This window comes from Plecotus auritus (assembly GCF_963455305.1).
Source record: "Plecotus auritus genome assembly, chromosome: 8".
NCBI classification, from domain to species: domain Eukaryota; kingdom Metazoa; phylum Chordata; class Mammalia; order Chiroptera; family Vespertilionidae; genus Plecotus; species Plecotus auritus.
This window is the reverse complement of record NC_137782.1, coordinates 161,234,222-161,256,409: the sequence shown is the minus strand read 5'-3', so window position 1 is coordinate 161,256,409 and position 22,188 is coordinate 161,234,222. Positions and strand designations below refer to the sequence as shown.

Sequence of the window (22,188 nt, the reverse complement as noted above, 5' to 3'; positions counted from 1 at the left end):
TCCAGAGGCTGACAGAACAAATTGATACCACAGATTGAGTGGCTTAACCAACACATTTATTTTTCAATTCTAGGAACTAGAAGTCCAAGATCAAGATGTCAGCAGGTTTGGTTTCTACTGAGGCCTCACTTCTTGGCTTGCAGGTGTCCTCACATGGTCTTTTTAAGTGCACACACATTCCTAGTGTTCCTTTGTGTGTTCTAACCTCTTCTGTTTATAAGGACACCAGTCTGATTGTTTTAGGGCCCACTCTAATGACCTCACTTTAATTTAATCACCTCTTTAAAGGACCTGTCTTAAAATACAGTCACATTCTGAAGTACTGGGTTATGATTACAACATATGAATTTGGGTCGCGGGGGACACAATTCAGCCCATAATATTCCCAGAAAATCTACATTACCTAAATATGATTCTAAAAAGATATGTGAACAACCTAAAGGAAGGAGCTGTACCATGAAATTTTACTGAAAGACATAAAAGAACACTTGAACAAATGGGAAAATAAACCACATTCTTGGTGGGGAAGTGTCAGTATTATAAAGTGCCAATTTGTTCCTAATTAAGCTAATAGATATAACACAACTATAACCAAAAGCCCAACAAGATATTTTTCTAATCTCTCACCCTTTTTCATTTCTTTTTCATGTCTGTTATATTCTTTACTAGAGGCCCAATGCACAAAATCATGCCAGGGGCTTGACCCTCACAGCCCCGGCTTCCTCCAGAAGGTCATCCGATGGTCTTTCTGCTGTTCAGTCTAATTAGCAGATTAGCTCTTTATTATATAGGATTTCTGCTGGGTATGTCACCATCAGCTCATATCCGCCATCTTGCAGCCAAAATCAATCTTCTCAGCCACCCTATATCTAGCAATGGGTAATCATCACCCTACCAATCATCTAGGATAGTCTCTGGTTTATCTTTGAAAATACTATCTTCTTTGTCTACCTATGCAGCCATTCTTGGCAAAGTTAAACCTGCCTCTTCAGTTCCATTCCTATCTGCCCTCCTTACCTCATATTTGGATTCTAACTCTGCACATTATCACATTGTCATCATTTAGGTTAATCTTTCTAAAATATGATTTTCATCACTCTCTTCCAAGTGTACAAATTTTGTGTTCAATAACTCTACTGTGTGACCTTGGACAATTTAATCAGTTTGCCTCAGTTTACTCATCTATAAAATGCGGGTAATAGTGTAAGCAAAGGACAAATGTCTCTGTTTAGAATGAGGCTGAGTGACCTTCCTACAATGAACAAGTGTTACTTTTATAATTAAAGCTAAATAAAAAGGATAATGACATCAGTAGTCTTATTTGTCCAAAAAAGGACCACATCCATGGCCGACTGACAAACTTTTAAAAGTTTAAAAGTTCCTTTTCTCTTGGAAAGTTCACTTATCAAAAAATAGTCCTTTTGCCTTTGATGTTCAGGTGAAAATAATGGTAAATTAGGGTTTGATGAGGAGCAAATGCTGGGATTTGCTTCAAAACCTCTATCCCACGGCCTACACTGAAGAGTCCTGGGTTCTATTCTGGTCAAGGGCATGTACCTTGGTTGTGGGCTGATCCCCAGTGAGGGCGAGCAGGAGCCAGCTGATCAGTGTTTCTCTCTGATCTACGTTTCTAACTCTCTATCCCTCTCCCTTACTCTCTGTAAAAAATCAATAAAAATATATTTTAAAAAAACATTAATGATGATGGAGAATCATTGATTGGCTGCCTCCTGTAGGGCTTGATCCTACCCTGGGGATCAAGTCCTGCAACCGATAGGGAATTGAACCGTGACCTCCTGGTTCATAGGTCCACGTTCAACTGCTGAGTCACTCCAGCTGGGCTCAAATGTTAGTTTTTTTTTTTTAACCTGAGAAATATACACCATCAACTATTTATGCTTTATCCTGAAAGTCAGCCAAAGATCATTAAGGAAATTACCTGAGAAATTCTAACGGAATGGAGAAGGAAAACATTCCATCTTAAGCATTGATTAGGGTTAAGGGAACAGCTACCCTTTTCAATAAACAAATTTCAGACTCTAAAAAAATCCATACAGAGACTCAATAGTCTCATCTTTTTTATAATCACGTTCACCACAAAGCAAAAACTCAAGGAGTTGTAAATAAATCTGTGCACACTTGAAAAATAATTTTTCCCCATATTTACTCTTCAGGAATTCCTCAAAGAGATTGGGGTTTGTATATTTAAAAAATGGCCCTCCATAAGGAGTGGCAAGAGTAAACAATCTCAAAGAAATTACATATGGTGCATGTTAACTACCTAGGTACCTCCTTTGCCTAGAAAACAGCCTGTTTTCATTCGTCATCACTGGACCTCAGGAAGCCAGGCCTCAGCCAGCACCTGGTGACGCTGATGACACCCCAGGTCTCACAGCTGCGGCAATTAGAAAGCCTGAGCCTTCTCCTTTAAGGAGCTGACTCACGTGGACGCTGTGTTGTGTGCTCTCAGCTGGGAAGGGGAGGTGGATCCTAAATCTCTTCACATTGGACACCTCTGGAGAGGGGGCAGAGTTATCCTCTTTGATTGGCTGTACCAGTCCAAGGTGTCGGGTCAGGGGCGGGGCGAGCTGCCCGGAGCTTGCCCTGAGTCTGCAGCTTCTAGGAGGGGTTGGCATCGACGCGGAGGGGAGCTGGAGAAGGGTGTTGGGTGAACCAGAGAAGGGGCGTGGCCCAGCGGAAGAGGCAGGGTACTAGGGAGGAGGCGGCGCCTATAAATGAAGGACGTTCTGGGCCAATCGAAACAACTGACTGCTTAAGGGGCGGAGTTACTCCGGGTGATTGACACCGAGGCCCAACCAGGGAGAGGCGGGGCCAAGGCCCGGGCCTGACTAAACCTAGAGACTAGGGAGGCCGAGGGGCTTCATCCCAGCTGAAGAGGAAGAGCCGCAGGCAGCCGCGGATCTCACAGCCGCTCGGGGTAAGACGGGCGGGGGCTGGGCTCGGAACCCTCTGGGGAACCACCTAGGTCGGCGGCTTCGAATCAGTCCGGGACGGGGGCCCAGGCAGGAAGTGCCTCTTCCTCGTCGCGCTACCCCCAGGGTCCCAGCGAGCCGCCCCCGGCCCCTTAAGGGCGGACCCCGGCCAACGGGACTGCGGGCCGGCGAACTGAGCTGTTTCTTCTTTGTGAGGCCCGGGCGCGGCAGCTGCCGTCGGCCCGCCCCCGCCGCGCAGCCGGGACGACCAGCGCGACCGCCACGGCCGCGACCCTCAGCTCGGCGTCCGCCCTCCCGTTCCAGGCATTTCCCCCTCCCACCCCCCCAGCGCCGCCTCGGAGTCCCCGCCAGTTGAGGCCTAGGCCTCCCGCGTCTCCTCCTGGGCAGTTTAGCTGGCGATTTCTGCCCCCCTCGGCTGCCCCGCCCCCACGGGCCGCGACCCCGCCGCAGTATCGGGGGCGCGCCCCGAGCTCAGCGCCGCGGTGGTAGGCAGGAGGCCTGCTGCCTCGCCGCGCCCCTGTTCCCGAAGTGAAGTGCGAACTCGGCTCCGAGTTGTGGGGCCGTGATTACGCCAGGCGAGGCCTGTCCTTAGAAAGGACCACATCCGTGGCCGACTGGTATTGCCGCGGGCTGAGGGCGGCGTTGGCTTTTGTTTCCTGCCCCGCGGGGTGAACGTTTGCCACCTAGCGAGCCCAGGGGAGAAGCCCCCGCAGGCGCGGTGTGGCTGTGGGATAGCCGAGGGGCGCGACTGGGGTCCCGCGCCGCTGCCGCCCGCTCAGCTGTTTGCATCGGTGTTTGTTGTTCCGCGCAAGGCCCCACTGCGCCGCGCCCGGCCCCTCCCTATTGGCCGGCGGCGTCACGTGCCCGCAATCAGCTGGGCCCAGCCGGGGCTGCGGGCTTCGGGCTGCGGGCTTCGCTGGCGGGGCCTGGGCGACTACGGGCCTTAAGAACTCGGCGTCCGCGTCCAGGTCCCGCGGCCGCCCCGCGCGTCCTTCCTCCTCGCTGGTAGGAGGTCGGTGCGCTCTTGCAACCCCTCTGTTCTACACTCCTGTGTTAGGTAGGTGGGACAAGGAGGATTATGAGCAGAAGGAGTAGGAAACTGAACTACTACAAAGATCTGTCTAAGCCTGACGCCACCTATTAATCCTCCCTACGAGGGAGAGGCTGGAAAGTGTACAGCTCATTTATTTTTAATTTGTTTTCTGTTTACACAACCCTGTTGGTAATCTGAGGATTTTTATTCCAGGTCTCCTTGACAGATGGAAAACCTGAAGTAACCTCAGGCTAACCTTGGTGTTTTTAGAAAATTAGACTTGCTGTTGAAGTAACGGGGTAATAGGATATTGGCTATTTTTGCACAACCACATATGAAGTGTTTTAGCTGCTTTCCAACACAGACGGGTCAAAATGCATGAAGTGTTTCCAGGGTACATATTTATGCCAGATGTGAAGTGTCTTGGTGTATTCTTTTCCTAAAAGTTTATTGCATACTTGTACTATGTTAGGTAAGAAGGAAATTGCAAAAAATTTGGAATTGTTTCTCTTAAAGCTAGCAGTTGAGTGAAGAGTCGTAAGCAAATGACAGTAACAATGCAAAGTTAAATATTAGTAAGTTAAGAAATGATTGTTATGAGAGATCAAAAATAGGGCAGTGAGAGTTGAAGTAAGGTGAATTTGGAAGCATTCTGAAATGGATTGGTATTGATTAGGCCTAGAAGATGAAGAGGCTTTGGGTTGCTATTAGGCAAACAGAGGCCTAGGAGCAAAAACAAAGGCTTAGAGCATGTACAAAGCGCGAGAAGGTGGAGCTTGTGCAATTTGGCACACAAAATATTTTCCAAATATCCCATTATCTTAATGGGTATACACTGGAACATCAGGTAGACTATAGCTCCTTGGAAACGATTGATGTCTACCTTTTTAGAGGGTGTCCTCACCCAGCTCAGTGCCCAATACAGGCCTACTAGTTGACTTTTTGTTTTTTAATGATTATCTCTAGGAACCATCTTATCTATAGGATGGGAGATGACAAAATGTGCTCAAGTAAATTATTTAACTCTATACAAGGGAACTGAAGTGAATTAGATTTTAACAACTTTCCTAAAAAGATTAGTAAAATCTATGTGGGTTTTACTAAAATAATACCTGGTTAGATCATTGAGGACTTATCCCTAGACTTATTTGCCTTTTCTTTTGCTCTGCTTAAGTGGTAGAAGAGAAAAAAACAAAAACGTTTAGAAGCAATAAAAGGGAAAAGGAAATAAGGCCAAAATTAAAACGAAAAGAAGAGCTTTAGCTATCAGCCTCCAAAAAACGAGTCCATGAGACATGAAGCTAGTCCTAAATGTAATCATGAGTTGTGAAGATAGTCCTAAGTATATTTGTGCCCAGAATGCCATTTCCAGTTATAAAGTATCTAAGTGACTATGTAAATCAATTCCAGTTTCTCTGGTAATCCTGTGTAGTAATGTCTGGGTAAAGTAGGAACTGATCTTAGCTATGACATGAACTTGCTACTTGACACCTGTATCAGGAAACCAGGTAGTTAAATTATACTCCAGTCTATTCAGTTTGAGACTGTTTTGACTCATGGTATTGCATCTCAACAAATGAGAGATTCTGAATTTGTCTTGGCAAAAGACTGAGGAGGTTACCAACTTGGATTGTTTAGATGACTCACTGAGTTACATGACTAGTCTTATTTTCTAGTGATGACTAAACAAAGTGTTATAGAAATACAGTAAACTTGAAAAACATTTAACAACAACAAATACATTATTTGAGGATACAGAACAAAAATATAAAAGTTACAGTTAAATGGAGACCTGATTCCACAACCAGAAAATCATTTGACATAGCAAAAGAAACTGGTCAGGTATTGCAAAAGAATTAACAAAAAAGAAAGCACAGCTTTCTTGTGTAACTGAAACCTTGGCTTGGTGAATATTTTGTACAAAAATTGGTTTTGTGGATAAAACTGAATTTGTCATTTTCCTTTGTAGCTTTTCAATAGAATTCAGTCACAAATCACTATGAAAATAATTAATGAGATTACAATAACATTAAATGTTAATTATAGTAATCAACCCAACACTGTTAAAAGTTCCTTGGGTTTTGTTCCTTTCTTTGTTTTGGAGAGACTCAAAACCAGAAATACAAGCATGCTTCTTCATGTTACCATTTTAGCTGAACCATTTGCAAAACAAGCTCCCCTGAATGGCAGATTCCTTTAACTCTTTCTGTACTAGGTTTCCTGCTGGTGAGGCTTGTATCCTGCATTTGCCCACCACCACCTTCTGGCGCAGTGGAAAAGCCCCTCTCAGTTCTGGTGGTTTTGTGTTTTCTGTGGTCTTTGAAAAGTCTATCTGTGAAGTAGGTCCTTAGAGATGCAAATCAACACCTACTATTCTTCCTGGTATTTTTAGGGCTGGTATGTGCTGCCTCCCTTAGGGTATTCTACTTGCCAGAGTTGAATCCGAATTTGATTATTAATTACAGGGAGGGCAAGTACCTATTTTAAAATCTAGCACTGTGACACTAATAATTTGAGATGCTTCAGAAGGTTTCTAACTTTCCTCCTTATAATTTCTGTCACCTGGTCACTTAGCTTTTCAGTAATTAACAGGAGGTGAAGCCAGTCAATTGTTATTTGTTTTATATCCTTTCTGAGCCTTGCTTTCTTCATCTGTAATAGGAGAGGGAAGTTGGGGTGTGGAATGGTGAAGAAGGTAATCTATTTTACTAGATTAACCTTTCTTTAACATTTACTTTTTGCCAGGCACTGTTCTAAGAGTGCATTACTCTCCAATTCTCACAACACAGGTGGATACTGCTGTTCCATTTTACAGGCGAGGAAGGGGAAGATACATTCCCCAAAGTTTACACAGCTTTAAGGGACAGAACTGAGATTTGAACTTGGGCAGTCTAACTCAAGAGTTCAACAATCTGAGCTATATTGTTTAAATCCTGGGAGTGAGGAGAGAAGAAGGGAGAAGCTGGGTATATATTATCTATTTTTATAATCTTTTTTTTTTTAAATATATTTTATTGATTTTTTACAGAGAGGAAGGGAGAGGGATAGAGAGCTAGAAACATCAATGAGAGAGAAACATCGATCAGCTGCCTCCTGCACACTCCTACTGGGGATGTGCCCGCAACCAAGGTACATGCCCTTGACCGGAATCGAACCCGGGACCCTTCAGTCCGCAGGCCGACGCTCTATCCACTGAGCCAAACCGGTTTCGGCTATAATCTTTTTATAGTTGATCTTAACATGTTGAACTGATTACAGAAAGTTAAAGATTTTAGCTAGTAAAAACCATTAAAAAAAAAAGGGAGCAGGATTAAATTGACCCCCTCAAATACTTCTGTTGATTCTTGAACCTGAATGCCAACCAAATTTACTTTTGTCTGGGAAAGGCTGCCTGCTTTCTAAATGAAAGGCTCTTTCCCTGTCTGAACAGAGTTTTAAGCAGGGGTTGTTGGTATACTTTCTGTCAATGGCTAGGTAGTGAATATTGTAATCTTTGTAAACCATAAGGTTTCAGTTGCACTACTCAAACTCTGCCATTGTAGTGAGAGAGCAGCCAATTATAAATAAATATGTGTGTGTTTGTGTCCCAATAAAACTTTGTTTAAGACACTGGAAATTAAATTTCATGTATTTTTCATGTGTCACAGAACAGTCTTCTTTTGATTCCCCCCCCCCCCCCCCCGCCCCACCATTTAAAAGTGTAAAATTCTTAGCTTGTGGGCAATACAGAAACAAGTGGTGAACTGCATTTTTGCCCACAGGCCTTAATTTGCTGGCCCCTGCTTTTAAGGAAATGATTTAGCAATGAGCCAGACTGAAGAACAAGCTACTATAATATTTAATTTGTTTGTGTGTGTGTGTTAATACCACTAATGAAAGTGGAATTTGCAATTAAAAGACATAAAATTTATACTAGCGTCCAAAAATATGAAATACTTAAGTATAAATATCACAAAATGTGTACAAGATCTATATGAGGAAAAATATAAAACTAAAGAAGTCAAGAATAAATAAATGGAGAGAGATTTCATGTTCATGGATAGGAAGAATCAATGTTGTTGAGATGTTAGTTTTTCTAACTTGATCTGTAGATTCAATGTAGTCCTAACCAAAATCCCAACAAGTTACCTTGTGAATATCAACAAACTGCTTCTAAAATTTCTATAGAGAAGCAAAAGACTCAAGAGTAGCCAACACAGTATTGAAGGAAAGAATAAAATAGGAAGACTTGACACTACCTGACTTCTAGACTTGCTATAAAGTGATAGTGATCAAGATTGTATGGTTTTAGCAAAAGAATAAGACAAATAGATCAGTGGAACAGAATAGAGAGCCCAGAAATAGACCCACAGAAATATAGTAATCTGATCTTTGACAGAGAAGCAGGGCAATACAATGGAGCAAAGATGGCCTTTTTACTAAATGGTGTGGGACAACTGTACATCCACATGCAAAAAAAAATGAATCTAGACACAGACCTTACACCCACTTCAAAAAAATTAACTCAAAATGGATCACAGGACTAAATGAAAAAAAAAAAAAACACTAAAAAACTAGAACATAAGAGAAAACCTACATGGTCATGGGCACAGCAGTGACTTTAAATGTAACGCCAGTGGCATGATCCATGAAAGAAATAATTGGTAAGCTTGACTTTATTAAAATTTTTTTTAAATATATTTTATTGATTTTTTACAGAGAGGAAGGAAGAGTGATAGATAGTCAGAAACATCGATGAGAGAGAAACATCGACCAGCTGCCTCCTGCACACCTCCCACTGGGGATGTGCCCGCAACCAAGTTACATGCCCTTGACCGGAATCGAACCTGGGACCTTTCAGTCCGCAGGCTGACGCTCTATCCACTGAGCCAAACCGGTTTTGGCGACTTTATTAAAATTTAAAACTGCTCTGTGAAAGACAATGTCAAGAGAATGAGAAGACAGGCCACAGACTGGGAGAAAATATTTGCAAAAGGCATACCTTATAAAGGACTACAATCTAAAACATAAAAAAAAACAACTAAAAATAAGAAAACCTGTTTAAAAAATGGGCCAAAAGACCTTGACAGACATCTCACCAAACAGCATGTGAAACGATGCCCCACGTTTATATGTAATCAGGGAAATGTGAATTAAAACAAAAATGAGATACCACTACACACCTAATAGAATGGTCAAAATCCAGACACTGACAACACCAAATGCTGATGATGTAGAGCAAGCAGGTCAAAGTCGAGGGCCACAACGAATATTTTTGCGGCCCAGCCAATAAAACAGTATGTAAGAAACACCGTTTCAATTAAAATTTCATAACTTAATTTTTACAATATCCTGTTATATATAATTATTAATAAGAAACTACAAAGTTCGCACCATTTCTCTCCACTAATACTAGCAGCGAGTATTTTATCAGCCGATGGCCACATCACTAGTCTTGTACTGACTTGTTTGTTGTGCGCAACAGGAAATATTTCGCTTTCAGAGAATGAGAAAAAAAGGGTTTGTGTTCCACTTTGTGCAGTTATTCAATGGCTGGTAAGTTAATGTTCAAGAAAAAATATTAATTTTTATTAAAATGTAATATTATTTTATGTGAACAATTACTCATTTATTTAAGTCCTTTGTATTCAGCATGTCTTATTGAAATAAACCTACGTTTCTATGAAAATTGAAGGTTTTGTTTTTTTGCGGCCCACCCTTGTTTATTTGGCCTGTGTTATCCTTTGAGTTTGACATGCTTGGTGGAGGTTCATTAATTGTAACAGATGGACCATTCTGGTGGGGGATATTGATAATGAGGGAGACTATGCATGTGTGGAGCAGGGGATATATAGGAACCTACCCTAATTTGCTATGAACCTATAACTGCTCTAAAAATTTAAATCTCAATTTAAAAAATAGTCTTTTAGATAATTGTTTTATTGTATTGGATTCAAACTAGGAGGCTATATAGTCCATACATATTTTAATAATACATTCCTGGACACACTGTCTTTCGTGGATTTCTAAACATACTTTTTATTTTTTATTTTATTTATATATTTTTATTGATTTCAGAGAGGAAGGGAGAGGGAGACAGAAATTGAAACAGCAATGATAAGAGAGATTCATGGATTGATTGCCTCGAGCCTGCAACCTGGGCATGTGCCCTTGACTGGAATCGAACCTGGGACCCTTCAGTCCACAAGCCTGACACTCTATCCACTGAGCCAAACCAGCTAGGGCTCTGTGGATTTCTGAAAGAGAAATCCCCTCCCCCTTTTTAAAAAATAGATTACAAATCCTGTAAATTTCTAAAAAGTTTATATAAAAAGGGAGAGGTCCTAAAATGTGATCACTTCCCCAGAGTCTCCTATTAAAATAGAAATTGAAAAGTCTAGATTGTTAAATGTGCTATTTGTTGAAGGGGGAGGAAATTAAAAATAATCCTATATACTAGTAATAAACGGCTAATATGCAAATCAACTGAATGGCGGAGCGACCAGTCACTATGACACGCACTGACCACCACTGGGCAGACGCTCAATGCAGGAGCTGCTCCCTGGTGGTCAGTGCGCTCCCACAGGGAGAGTGCTGCTCAGCCAGAAGCCGGGCTCATAGTTGGCGAGCGCAGTAGTGGTGGTGGGAGCCTCTCCCACCTCCCAGGCAGCACTCCAAGGACCCCTCGGGGGGTGCTAGAGGGTGCAGGCCAGGCTGAGGGACCCCCTCCCCCTCCAGTGCACTAATGTCATGCACTGGGCCTCTAGTTACTAAAATAATGATCTATATATCATTATGCATTTCACTTATATTTGGCCCCTCACTGTTTCCAGTAATTTCAAATAAACTGGTAATAGGCTCCCAGTTAAACAATCAAGTTTGGTACTTCTCTTATTTCAACCTTTTAAGGATTTTAGTAACCTGGAACTAAGAAAAGCTAATATCAAAGAGGCCTTATTTATAAAATTATCTGGGAATGGTACTTATACAAATTCAGATTAAATTACTGTTTTTTCTTGAAAGTTGAAAAGAAAGAAAACATCTTAAAGCTTTAACTTTGGTTAAAAACTTGAACTTGAACACTGACAGATATCAAAGCACACATTTTATTACTTAAGAACACACTAAGATGGCCCCCAGAATCAACACAGAGAGGCAGGTCACTTTTAAGATGTTTTAGAAACATGTGGCTGAAGAGATTTGGAAATCTTCTGAGTACAAGCAAGGTGACTAGCATATTTGGGAAATGTTTTAAATGTAAAACAATCAGAAAGTAGATCAGTGGCTGACTGTGGCTAGAGGTGGGAAGAGGAATTGACTGCAGAAGGGTTTGTGGGAATTTGGGGAGGTGATGGAAATAATTCTAAAGCTGGTTTGTGGTGCTGGTGGCACAACTTTATAAATATACTAAAACCCATTCAATTTTACACATACAGTGGCTAATTTTATGGTATGCAAGAATTCCTTTAAAAATATGGTATTTTGTTTTGTTTTAACAAATCAGCTATATTCTGTCTGTCAGAAAAAAAGTTTCAAAGTTTGTAATCTTTATGAGCCCATGTTTTTTGTAGCACTAATTTAGCACAAATGCAAGTGGTACCTGTGATTATATGGTGAATTTAATAATATACTCCACATTTATCTAGAAGTGATGAGAATTTGAATTAAGACATTGATGAGGGAGGTAAGATCTCTAAAAGTAATTTAGGAGGTATTGTTGATTTTGCAATTTCTTCTAAGAATTTGCCAGGGTTTCTAATTTAGGAGAGTGTGTGATTGGAATTGCCACCAACCAAGATAGGGAATACAGGATCAGCATGGAGGCAGGAGAAGTACATGATAAATCTGAGGGAGAAAGATTATGAATCTGGCAGTCCTCGCGGATCAGTAGTGAGTGGAGTGAAAGAACTGGAGCAAGATGTAGTTCAGATATCAGCCATACAATCTTTATTCCTCTACAAAAGTGAGGTAATAAATACCTACTTTAGAAATTGTTGAGATTAAGTGTGTAAAGTACCAGAGGCAGTGTCCCATACAGTGTAGACACTAAATAATTAGGCCCAAGGAAGAGTTCAGCATATCATCCAGGTTCAGAGAAGTCTGATTCAGGTATTATGTCTTAAATAGTCAAGTGGCATACTGATTGATGGCAGCCTCTTGAGAGTTTGGGTGGTGTAAGTCAGTGGTAAGTTGTGTTTCTAGCCCTGCAAAGCTAAGGCTTGAGGAGAGAAACCAAGATGGCGGCATAGGTAAGCACCTAAACTGCTGCCTCGCACAACAATTTCAAAACTACAACTAAAAGACAGAACGGGCACCATCCAGAACCACAGGAAAGCTGGCTGAGTGGAAATTCTACAACTAGAAGGAAAGAGAAAAGCTCACAGAGAATTGGAGGTACGGCAAAGGGTCTTTGTGCGCGCAGAGAGGAAGGGCGGCTGAGAGCCTGGCTGACTTTCTCTGGCAGAAGGGGGAAGGAAGCCCCCGACGGCACTGAACCCCAGTTCCGGGCGAGCCCCTGGGGACCCACGCTCTTGTGGGGGGAATCTGGACTCTCGGGCGGAGACTCGGGAGCCGGGGAAGGCGGAGGTCTGAAGGCGCGCACGTGCGCGCAAGGGTAAGGCTGACAGGAAGCCAAGACTGAGACTCCACTCCATCCAAGCTGAGCACAGAGGCTATTGCAATTTGGCAAGTCTAATCCTATAAGGCTGTCTCCAGCACCGAACTTCTCCCAGCATAGACACAGCTGATCCTTACAGCCAACTGGCCTGGAGGTCAATTCTTCTCAGTGATACCAACAACAATCAAGACTTAACTACAACAAGGCTGTACACACAGTCCACAAAGGGGTGCACCAAGAGTGTCCACCTCAGGTTAACTGGGGAGGCAGACCCACTGGGCCATATTGGAAACCTAGCACACAAATCTACCTTACCAACTCAGGGAAGCAGTGAAAATGCGGCGTCAAAGAATCAGATCACAAACGAAAGAAATGGAGGAAAACAAACGACTGGATATAGAATTGAAAACCACGGTTATAAGGCTTTTTAAGAATATCCTAGAAAAGGCCGATAAATATAACGAGACCCTCGAAGATATGAAAAAGGACCAACTAGAAATTAAACATACACTGACGGAAATAAAAAATATTATACAGAGACCCAAAAACAGACAAGAGGAACACAAAAATCAAGTCAAAGAATTGAAATACAAAGAAGCAAAAAACACTCAACCGAAAAAGCAAAAAGCAAAAAAAAAAATCCAAAAAGTTGAAGATAGACTCTGGGACAACTTCAAGCGTACCAACATCAGAATTATGGGGGTGCCAGAAGAAGAGAGAGAGCAAGATACTGAAAACCTATTTGAAGAAATAATGACTGAAAACTTCCCCCACCTGGTGAAAGAAATAGACTTACAAGTCCAGGAAGTGCACAGAACCCCAAACAAAAGGAATCCAAAGAGGACCACACCAAGACACATCATAATTAAAATGCCAAGAGCAAAAGACAAAGAGAGAATATTAAAAGCAGCAAGAGAAAAACAGTTAATTACCTACAAGGGAGCACCCATACGACTGTCAGCTGACTTCTCAACAGAAACTATGCAGGCCAGACGGGAGTGGCAAGAAATTTTCAATGTGATGAATAGCAAGAACCTACAACCAAGATTACTCTACCCAGCAAAGCTATCATTCAGAATTGAAGGGCAGATAAAGAGCTTCACAGATAAGAAAAAGCTAAAGGAGTGCATCACCACCAAACCAGTATTATATGAAATGCTGAAAGGTATTCTTAAAGAAGAGGAAGAAGAAAAAAGTAAAGAGAAAAATTATGAACAACAAATACATATCTATGAACAAGTGAACCTAAAAATCAAGTGAATTAAAAACCTGAGGAACAGAATAATCTGGTGAATATAATAGAATCAGGGGCACAGAAAGGGAGTGGACTGATAATTCTCAGGGGGAAAGGGGTATGGGGGGGTTCATGAAGTGACTGGACAAAAATCATACACCTATGGATGAGGACAGTGGGGGGGAGGTAAGGGCAGAAGGTGGGGTGGGAACTGGGTGGAGGGGAGCTATGGGGGGGAAAAGGAGAAATAATTGTAATAATCTGAATAAAGATTTATTTAAAAAAAAAAAAAAAAAGCTAAGGCTTAACACTTGAAATCTAATGACCCTACAGAGGTTTTCCTACTTCTCAAGAGCTTTGACAGCAAGTGTTGTTTGCTTGCTTTTGCTAGATTCCATGGCATTCTAGCTTATCTCTTTTGGCAAATAAGAACAGTATTCTTATGAAAACTAAATTTTACAGTTTTATCCAATTAATAGAATAAAAACTACATCTTACATATATGTATGTTTTATATATATATATGTGTGTGTGTATATATGTGTGTGTGTGTGTGTGTGTGTGTGTGTATATATATATATATATATATATATATATATATATATATATATATGACTATAAATGGCGACCACAATTAGGAGTGGTGATTCTGCACTGATATTTTTGGTCTTGGTAATGAGTCATATAATTGAATACTGTAAAAATACTTGGGTAAAAGAGTAAAAAATAGACGGAATTTGTAGCAGGGAGAAGAAAGCATGTTAAATCTGTTTACCCCACTTACGAATAAAGAGTTTGTCTGTATCCAGTAGCAAATGGTCACAGCTATATTGTAATTTTGAACCAAAGGTAGAATGTTGTAGGCAGAAGGCATAGGGAAAGTTCATTTTGAAATCCAGTACCTTTTCCACAATAGCATTGTATTAGCCATGGTCAGTTCAAAAACATCTAGTTTCTCCTGCATTATGGTTGAAATAAATCACAACATTATTTTATTTTATTTTTTAGTTTGAAGGAAAATTGGCTTTAAAGTAATAAGTTCCAGAAACCCAAGCTGGAAGCTAAATCATGTACAAATACTAGTGTTCAGAGAAATATGGAATCTGAGTGCTCTCAGTGGAAGTGGAGTTCTTGAGTGACAGAAAAAGAATTTCCTGAGTCCTCCCCTCCCCCCCTCCAAGGGAGGATGGCAGCTCTTAGAAATCTTTATTGATGATGAAAAACTAAGAGGTTTCCCCTCCAAGGTCCCATCTTTGTCCATCTTGTCATGGAAAAAGTCCAATTTTGTCTTCATTGGGGCTAGAATAAAGGCCACTGCCCAGAATTTCTGCTCTTACATTAAAGTACTAGTATAGTCCAGTCTAGCATTTGGCTAGCTTAGCTTGTGTTTCCAACTGCAGTCCATTGTGTGTGAGGTCCACATTGCTATGGAGAGAGAGAACAGGTGAGTACAGGTCACAGAGCAAGAGAGAACAAGAGCAACATCCAGGGAACTTGAGGGATTTTTTTTTTTTTTTAACCGGGAGCTTCTTCAAACGAACCAATTAACTCTCCAAGATCTCGAAGGCTTCTGATGGGGTCCACTCCCTAGCCAATCCATTATTCCCCAGGCTAGACTGACAGGCAAGCGCCTTCCCTACATCATCCTGACTTCTACTGTGCATGTGGCTATCTCCCCTATCTTCCCCCAACAATCCAGTACCGGATGGGGGAAGGGAGGGGTGTTAATCCCTTTGGAGGAATGATACTTTGTGAAGCTGTAGCTTCTTGGTGAAAGTTCCCAGGTAACCATGCTTATAAAGTCTGGCCTCCCCTCACTTCCCTTTATTAATATTAACTTGCTGATTATGATGATAACATGAAGACTATGTCCTAAAAGGTGAGACTGTAAAACCTTGCTGTTGATTATTTTCTGTAAAGGACCAGTAGTAAGAAACATGACCAAAATCAACTGCTCACAGGATTCATGAATGATTTATTTATATCAAGACTAGGGGCCCAGTGCTCAGTGCACAAATTGGTGCACCTTGAAAGGAACTGTGGGCCATGAGGCTGTGGTGGGCACAGGGGCGGGTCTCGGCCCATCCTCCATGCTCCCGCCCGACCCCTCCCGCCACAGGCCCAGTCCCCTGTCTGCTGGCAGCCCCACTGCCGCCGCCACAGCTCCCACACGCTGATGGTGCCAGCCCCACTCGCACCTGCTGACAGTGTGAAGCGATGAGCGTGTGCGAATGGCAGCTGCTGCCCCAATCACCCATCAGGAGCAGGGGGAGGTGGAAAAGCCCACAGGGGCGATCGGGGCCAGCAGTGGGTGCGAGCGCCAGGAGGGACTGCAGGAGCAAAGAATTTTCAGTAACCACCAGAGGCTCTCCCCGATGACAGTGACCGGTGCCCCACCTTGGGCTGGCGCCCCCCGCTCACCTCCACCATCCCACCTCAGCCGAAGCCCACCATGTTCCCCACTCTGCCGCCTGCTGCCGACGCCCACCATGTTCCCTGTGCGCCCCCTGGTGGTCAGCGCACGTCACAGCGACTGGTTGTTTGGTTGTTCCACCCTTCGGTCTATTTGCATATTAGGGTTTTATATATATAGATAGATTCTTAAACTCAAATGTGTTAAAGGTGAAGTAATTATGTGATGTGGATGGAGATTGAGCAAATGCAATGAGAGGTGTAAAGTTGCAGCTACCTCTCAACGTTAGCTGGTTGTTGCTCTACATGAATACTTGCCTGTGTTGCCAGGTCTCCCCATTTAAAAAAAAAAAAAGCCCCAAAAAACAGGTTCTTTAATGAAATCTCTCAAATCTTAAGTGGCAACTCGTTTTTGTTTTTTTTTATTAAGGATAAAACTAGTGCTCGCTTCAGTAGCACATATACTAAAATTGGAATGATACAGAGATTGCATGGCCCCTACACAAGGATGACATGCAAATTAGTGAAGCATTCCATTTTTTTTTTTAAAGAATAAAACTGTGTAGGCCAAACAAAACATGGCCACATATGTTTTGTGAGAAAAGGGTTATTTTTCTGTTTTGTTCACTGCTATATCCCTACACCACCAAATGAATTCAGCCTGCAAGCCTCAAATTTGCAGTAAGTCTCAGTGTTTTTACCCAAGGTTTATTCATAGACATTATTATTTGTGGACTGGTTTTCCTTTTACCAGTTATAAATTGTAGTTCTATCCACCATTTGTTTTTCATTCCTTATTAAACTTCCATATTATAATGTTTAATGGGAGTCGTAATGATCTTTGAGATAATGGTATTTCTGATGACATTAGAACTGCCAATGGCTGAGGAAGTTCACAGATGTAAGGAGGAATGGAACTTTTTAAAATTTGTAATGGAATTTCCCCAAATTTAAGATGTCAGTGGAATCTTTTTCATAGTGGCAACTATATCAGCTCTGCATGCCATTTCAAAGACATATAATATTCAATATTTAAAACACAGGAGCTAACAACTACACCCAGGAATAAATTACTTTTTAAATGAAAGCTATAGTATAGTCTTAACTAAGTTGGATTCAGAGTTTTCTCCCCCTGCCATGTTTCATCGCGTCTGTGACTTACTGAGCCAGTATGATTTATTAACTATAAGTTATGTTATAATGGCTCATCTTTCCCTTCACTGTACTTGTTTTTTAGCCTTATACCAAGCCTAGACCATCTTGTGTGCCCTCCTCTTAGAGGTGGCAAAGTACGGTAATGGAATAGTTTGGCTTTGAGTTGGGTCATTTGCATTCCAGTTATGATTTTTCTGTTCTTGAAAATTGTGTAAACTAGGACCAGATAATATCCTTGGATAATCTATGAAATGGGGGTGATAGCCTCACAGAGTTGTGATGGTTTTTGAAATAAGTACCTAGTACAGTGCTCCATGGACTCAAATTTTGCTATAATATTGGTGCCATCGCCCCTACATGGTTGTAGATTACTTGGTGATCAGAAACCCACTTGTTTTGTGATTGCCCCTTTTTCTACTCTTATCTGATCATCTCACTCATGTTCCACAAGTCTTTTCCCGAATTACCCATACTCACAATGTATAACTAACATTTAAGCTAAACCTTTTTTCTCACCTCTCTATCTGTGCTTTTCATCATTCCATTTCTGATATTCCACATTCTTCCTATTTTTTCATACCAACCAAAAGAGAAGTGATACCATTTATTTTTCTGCCTAAGCATGCTTGATTCCTTGGCTTACTTCTTCTAAAATATTCTTTTTTCTTTAAAATATTCTTAGATTGCATGTGCCAATTCCTTGATTCAGTGCATGAACTTTGGATCCTTTTGTTCGGTCAGCTATTTCACATATTGAATATTATAAAACAGATCACATATATAAATGTTTCTCTGTGACCCCCACTAAGTAGATACTAACAATTTTTTAAAATCATAATGCATTTATTGTCCTTTTCCATTTGCTCCTAGGTTTTTTAGAACTTCAACTATAAAAATGGGCAGAATTTTCCTTGATCACATTGGTGGTACCCGTCTGTTTTCTTGTGCAAACTGCGATACAATTCTGACCAACCGCTCAGAACTCATCTCCACTCGATTCACAGGTGCCACTGGCAGAGCATTTCTTTTTAACAAGGTTTGTGGGAAAATCAGTTTCATTTCCTAAGTGGGTCAAGTGGTGGATATATTTGACAGTAGTTCCATAATACTCCTCAGAACTTGGAGATACCAGGAAGGCTTAAGAATGAGAGCTGCAATCTGTAGAAATTATTACCCACTAACTTGTCTTTGAGTGGACCTTAGGAAGTTATTAATAGAATGTGGTTTTTTAAATTGGAAGTTGAAAGACTGTTAAAATAAGAACGGTAGTCTCCATTCAGAAAACATTAGTGTAAGAATTTAGTAGGGACTTCATAGACTATGGAAGGAAGGGGCTGAGGCATCCCCATATTCCTGTCACTGATTTCTCTTTATAAGGAGATAGCTTGACAATGCAAGTGAATAAGAATCATCTAACCAACTTCCCTTGCTCTAATTTATGCTCACCAGTCATCCCTCTGATTATGATTTAGTTTATTACATAGGTTTGCCAACAGGAAGTTTCCTGATTTACAAACAAATGTCTAATCTATCTACTACTCTAATTTCTGACTTGCTTTGAAATTAGTTGATGTGATATCTGCCTCCTGAAGTCTAATGTGTACTAGTGAGGTTGGATTTCTAAGTCTTTTAGGCTAAGGAACAGAACTAGTGCAAAGGCATTGCTCTTAGAAGGTCATCTATACTTCCCCAGTGGACACCCCTTTGATCAATTCAGAAACAAGTTTTTCTCTCAAAGAATTGATAGTGTATACTCCTTGATCTTTATTTGGATATAGGGCAAGAGCTGGCACACCACGGCAAGCCAGCTTCCTGTGTTTTTTTTAAAAATAAAGTTTAATGAAGCTCAGCCATGCTCATTCATTTATGTATTATCTATGGCTACTTTGTGCTACAACAGCAGGCTAACTGGTAACAATGAAGAATGTATTGACCTCAAAGCCAAAAATATTTAGTATCTGGCCCTTTACAGGAAAGTAAAGTACAGCGTTTTCAGAATCATTGGAAATTCTTCACAGATTCTTTGAACTCACTTGAAAACGATGTGTTGCCATGTATGGTCTATAGTAAGCTTATCGTAGTCTGTTTGTATATAAAACGTAACAAATTTAGTAAACTTTTAACGAATACCTGTTGTGTACTAGGTCTTTTACATTGGTAGCCTTGTTTTGCACTCATCAATGAATAGTGAATAATAACAATTAGACACAACCCTATAATTTATGTATCCAAGTCAAGGACTCTTCACTTCAACTTAGTATTTATAGTGTGGCTTGGACTAGTACATTAATATGTGATCTCATTAGATGTCCAATACAATGAAATTCCAGATGTTTACCTGTCCCAGCAGCTTCTAAAATTAGCTCTTGGGAAGGGGTGTTGTAGGTCTGATAAAGTAACTGCTATTTGCTTTTCTGAATTTGCTGTTAACTGCACCAACCAAGTATTATGTACTTTTTGGCAAATAATTTACTTGCTTTTGCAATTTTGTTTTCACGTTTCTTAGGTAGTTAACCTGCAGTACAGTGAAGTTCAAGACCGGGTCATGCTTACTGGCCGCCACATGGTTCGAGATGTGAGCTGTAAAAACTGCAATAGCAAACTGGGATGGATCTATGAGTTTGCCACTGAAGACAGCCAGCGTTATAAGGAAGGCCGTGTGATCCTGGAACGTGCTCTAGTTCGAGAGAGTGAGGGTTTTGAGGAGCATGTACCATCTGATAACTCTTGAAGAAAAAGAGATAACTTCATCTTTTCCCAGGTCTCCTTCACTGAAAACAAAAATCTACTTACATAACACTGTCACCTTAGCACAGAGTCGGATTCATGAACTGCGGAACAAGAGGTTATGAGAATCTAAGATGGAACCTTTCTTTCTTTTTTTAATTTTCTATTTTACATCCAACAACTGTATGTAGAGAGAATATTATGCAGATGCTGTTAAATTTTTTTTCCCTACTTTTACATCTTGAGGCAGAATAATCTATCTGCAGCTACGTGGTGGGCTATGTGAGAAAAAAAAATCTGGGCTATTAGAGTGGGAAAATGTGTTTTATGTAAATTTTGAAAGGAAAATGTGTCAAGAGCATGGTTTTTAAACTTATTTGGGCTTTATTTTAAAACTTTCTTTATTTCACTTGATTTGCTAGCTTCAGAGAAGAGATCCGAATTTGTGACCAGCGCTAAAGGTTCAGTGTTTGTATGGCTTGTGCTGGCCATTGTGCCATAATCTTGTTGGAGATGAACCGTAGCACCAGAGCCCATTCTTCCTTGTCAGTCTTGACCCAAAGATGCCACCATTCCTAGTTACTTGTCACCACGTAATTGGTGTTGATTGGAAACTTTTCCTGAAATGGGGCAGAACTGCTTGGTTGTCCTTTCCATGTAACTTAAGCATAGTAATATAAATAAAGTAATAGTTGAATGTTTTTGGTCCTGTGTTGCTTTTAAAAAACATTATTTAAAAGAGAAGAGTATTTGATAATTTTCATAATACTGTTTCTTTTCATCTCTTAAGCTAAATTGACTGTGTATGAGATACTACTTTGTTTAAATTAAAGCATACTGTTTAAATCCCTACAGTATTGTATTTAGAAAACAGTTGAACAGAATGTCAATGTGCATTCATGCAGAAAGCATATCATCTGCATCTGTTCTAAAAGAGGGGGGGGGGGGGGGGAGATGAAGCAGCCTGTCTAAAAATACTACTCTGCAAAGCATTTCAGCCTGTCCTCAGTTTTGCTTTGATTTTGACAAGTCTGTAGAGCCTAATAGTTTCATCAAAGGACTAGCTCTCATAAGCATTATTTAATTAACTCTTCCCTAAGAAATTCAGCTGTTGAAATTGAAGCTGTACTTGGTCCCTTCAAGTGAAAGGGAATCAAATTTGACTCAGGGTATTAATCTTAGCCCGAAATTTACATTACGAACTATTAACCTGTAAATGTTTCTTTATTCAAACTATTTCTAGTAATCCAGTATTAGTTTCTGGTAGAGTAAATGACATTAAAATTGGCTAATTTGAATGGATGTTTGAGTGCTGGATTTATAGGTCTTTGTCTAGAGAGGAATTTTATCTCAATTAGCAAAATCATTGATATTAGAAATAACGTGTCAGTACAGTTAGGATTAAATTTTTCTTACCTTTGGGCTCTTGGTTAGAGGCATAGGAATGTGATTAAGTAGGTATATAATGCATTTGAGATAAGTGGACACAAATTCTGTGTTTCCTTCACTGTGGACTAAATCTTCAAGCATTAAGAAACAAGATTCATTCCCATTCATTTCATACTGGCCTTTGATTATATGCCGATTCCTAGTAGCATGCCTTACTTATAGCACTTTGTGCATTTGCTGTTATAATAAAGTATATTTTGACTTGCATTGGTGCAATACTGCTACTTATTTTCCACTGGTCCTTGACTAGTAATCACCTTGTCTTAGTTTTATCTATGAACACATACATCATACCTTTGAATGGCTATAGCTGGCTTCAGTTGGCACCAGGTGGCATTCTGGCTTAGTTAACTCTACCTAATTTACACCTGGGATGTTGAATTCACCAGTATTAACTTTTCTGAGATTATTTTGCCTCAGATGCTGACAACTACAAAAACAAAAAAAAAGTCATATTGCTAGGTTAACTTTTAGGTGACTGAGGCAGATAACCACAGCAAGCAATATGGAAGATACAGTCAGATTGGATTCTTTACAGAAAAGCCAACACATTTACTTAAGATAGAAAACCACTAATGAAAATGATTTAGCTTTGGGATGGGAAGATTAACCAAATACAGGTGAGTAA

At 40.7% G+C, this 22,188-nt stretch overlaps 1 protein-coding gene across 2 annotated transcripts; it reads left to right on the top strand.

Moving 5' to 3' along the window:
• The first annotated feature begins 2,642 nt into the window (after positions 1-2,642).
• On the top strand, positions 2,643-21,767 carry YPEL5 (yippee like 5). 2 transcript variants are annotated; one of them, XM_080685162.1, is made up of 3 exons: positions 2,643-2,938; positions 18,255-18,420; positions 19,891-21,767. In XM_080685162.1, the coding sequence occupies exons 2-3, from the start codon at positions 18,280-18,282 to the stop codon at positions 20,113-20,115; spliced, it is 366 nt and encodes a 121-aa protein (XP_080541288.1). In that variant the 5' UTR covers positions 2,643-2,938; positions 18,255-18,279; the 3' UTR covers positions 20,116-21,767. The 2 variants fall into 2 exon arrangements, with proteins under 2 accessions (XP_080541288.1, XP_080541289.1); XM_080685163.1 differs by lacking the exon at positions 2,643-2,938 and adding an exon at positions 3,837-4,011.
• Positions 21,768-22,188: the final 421 nt, after the last annotated feature.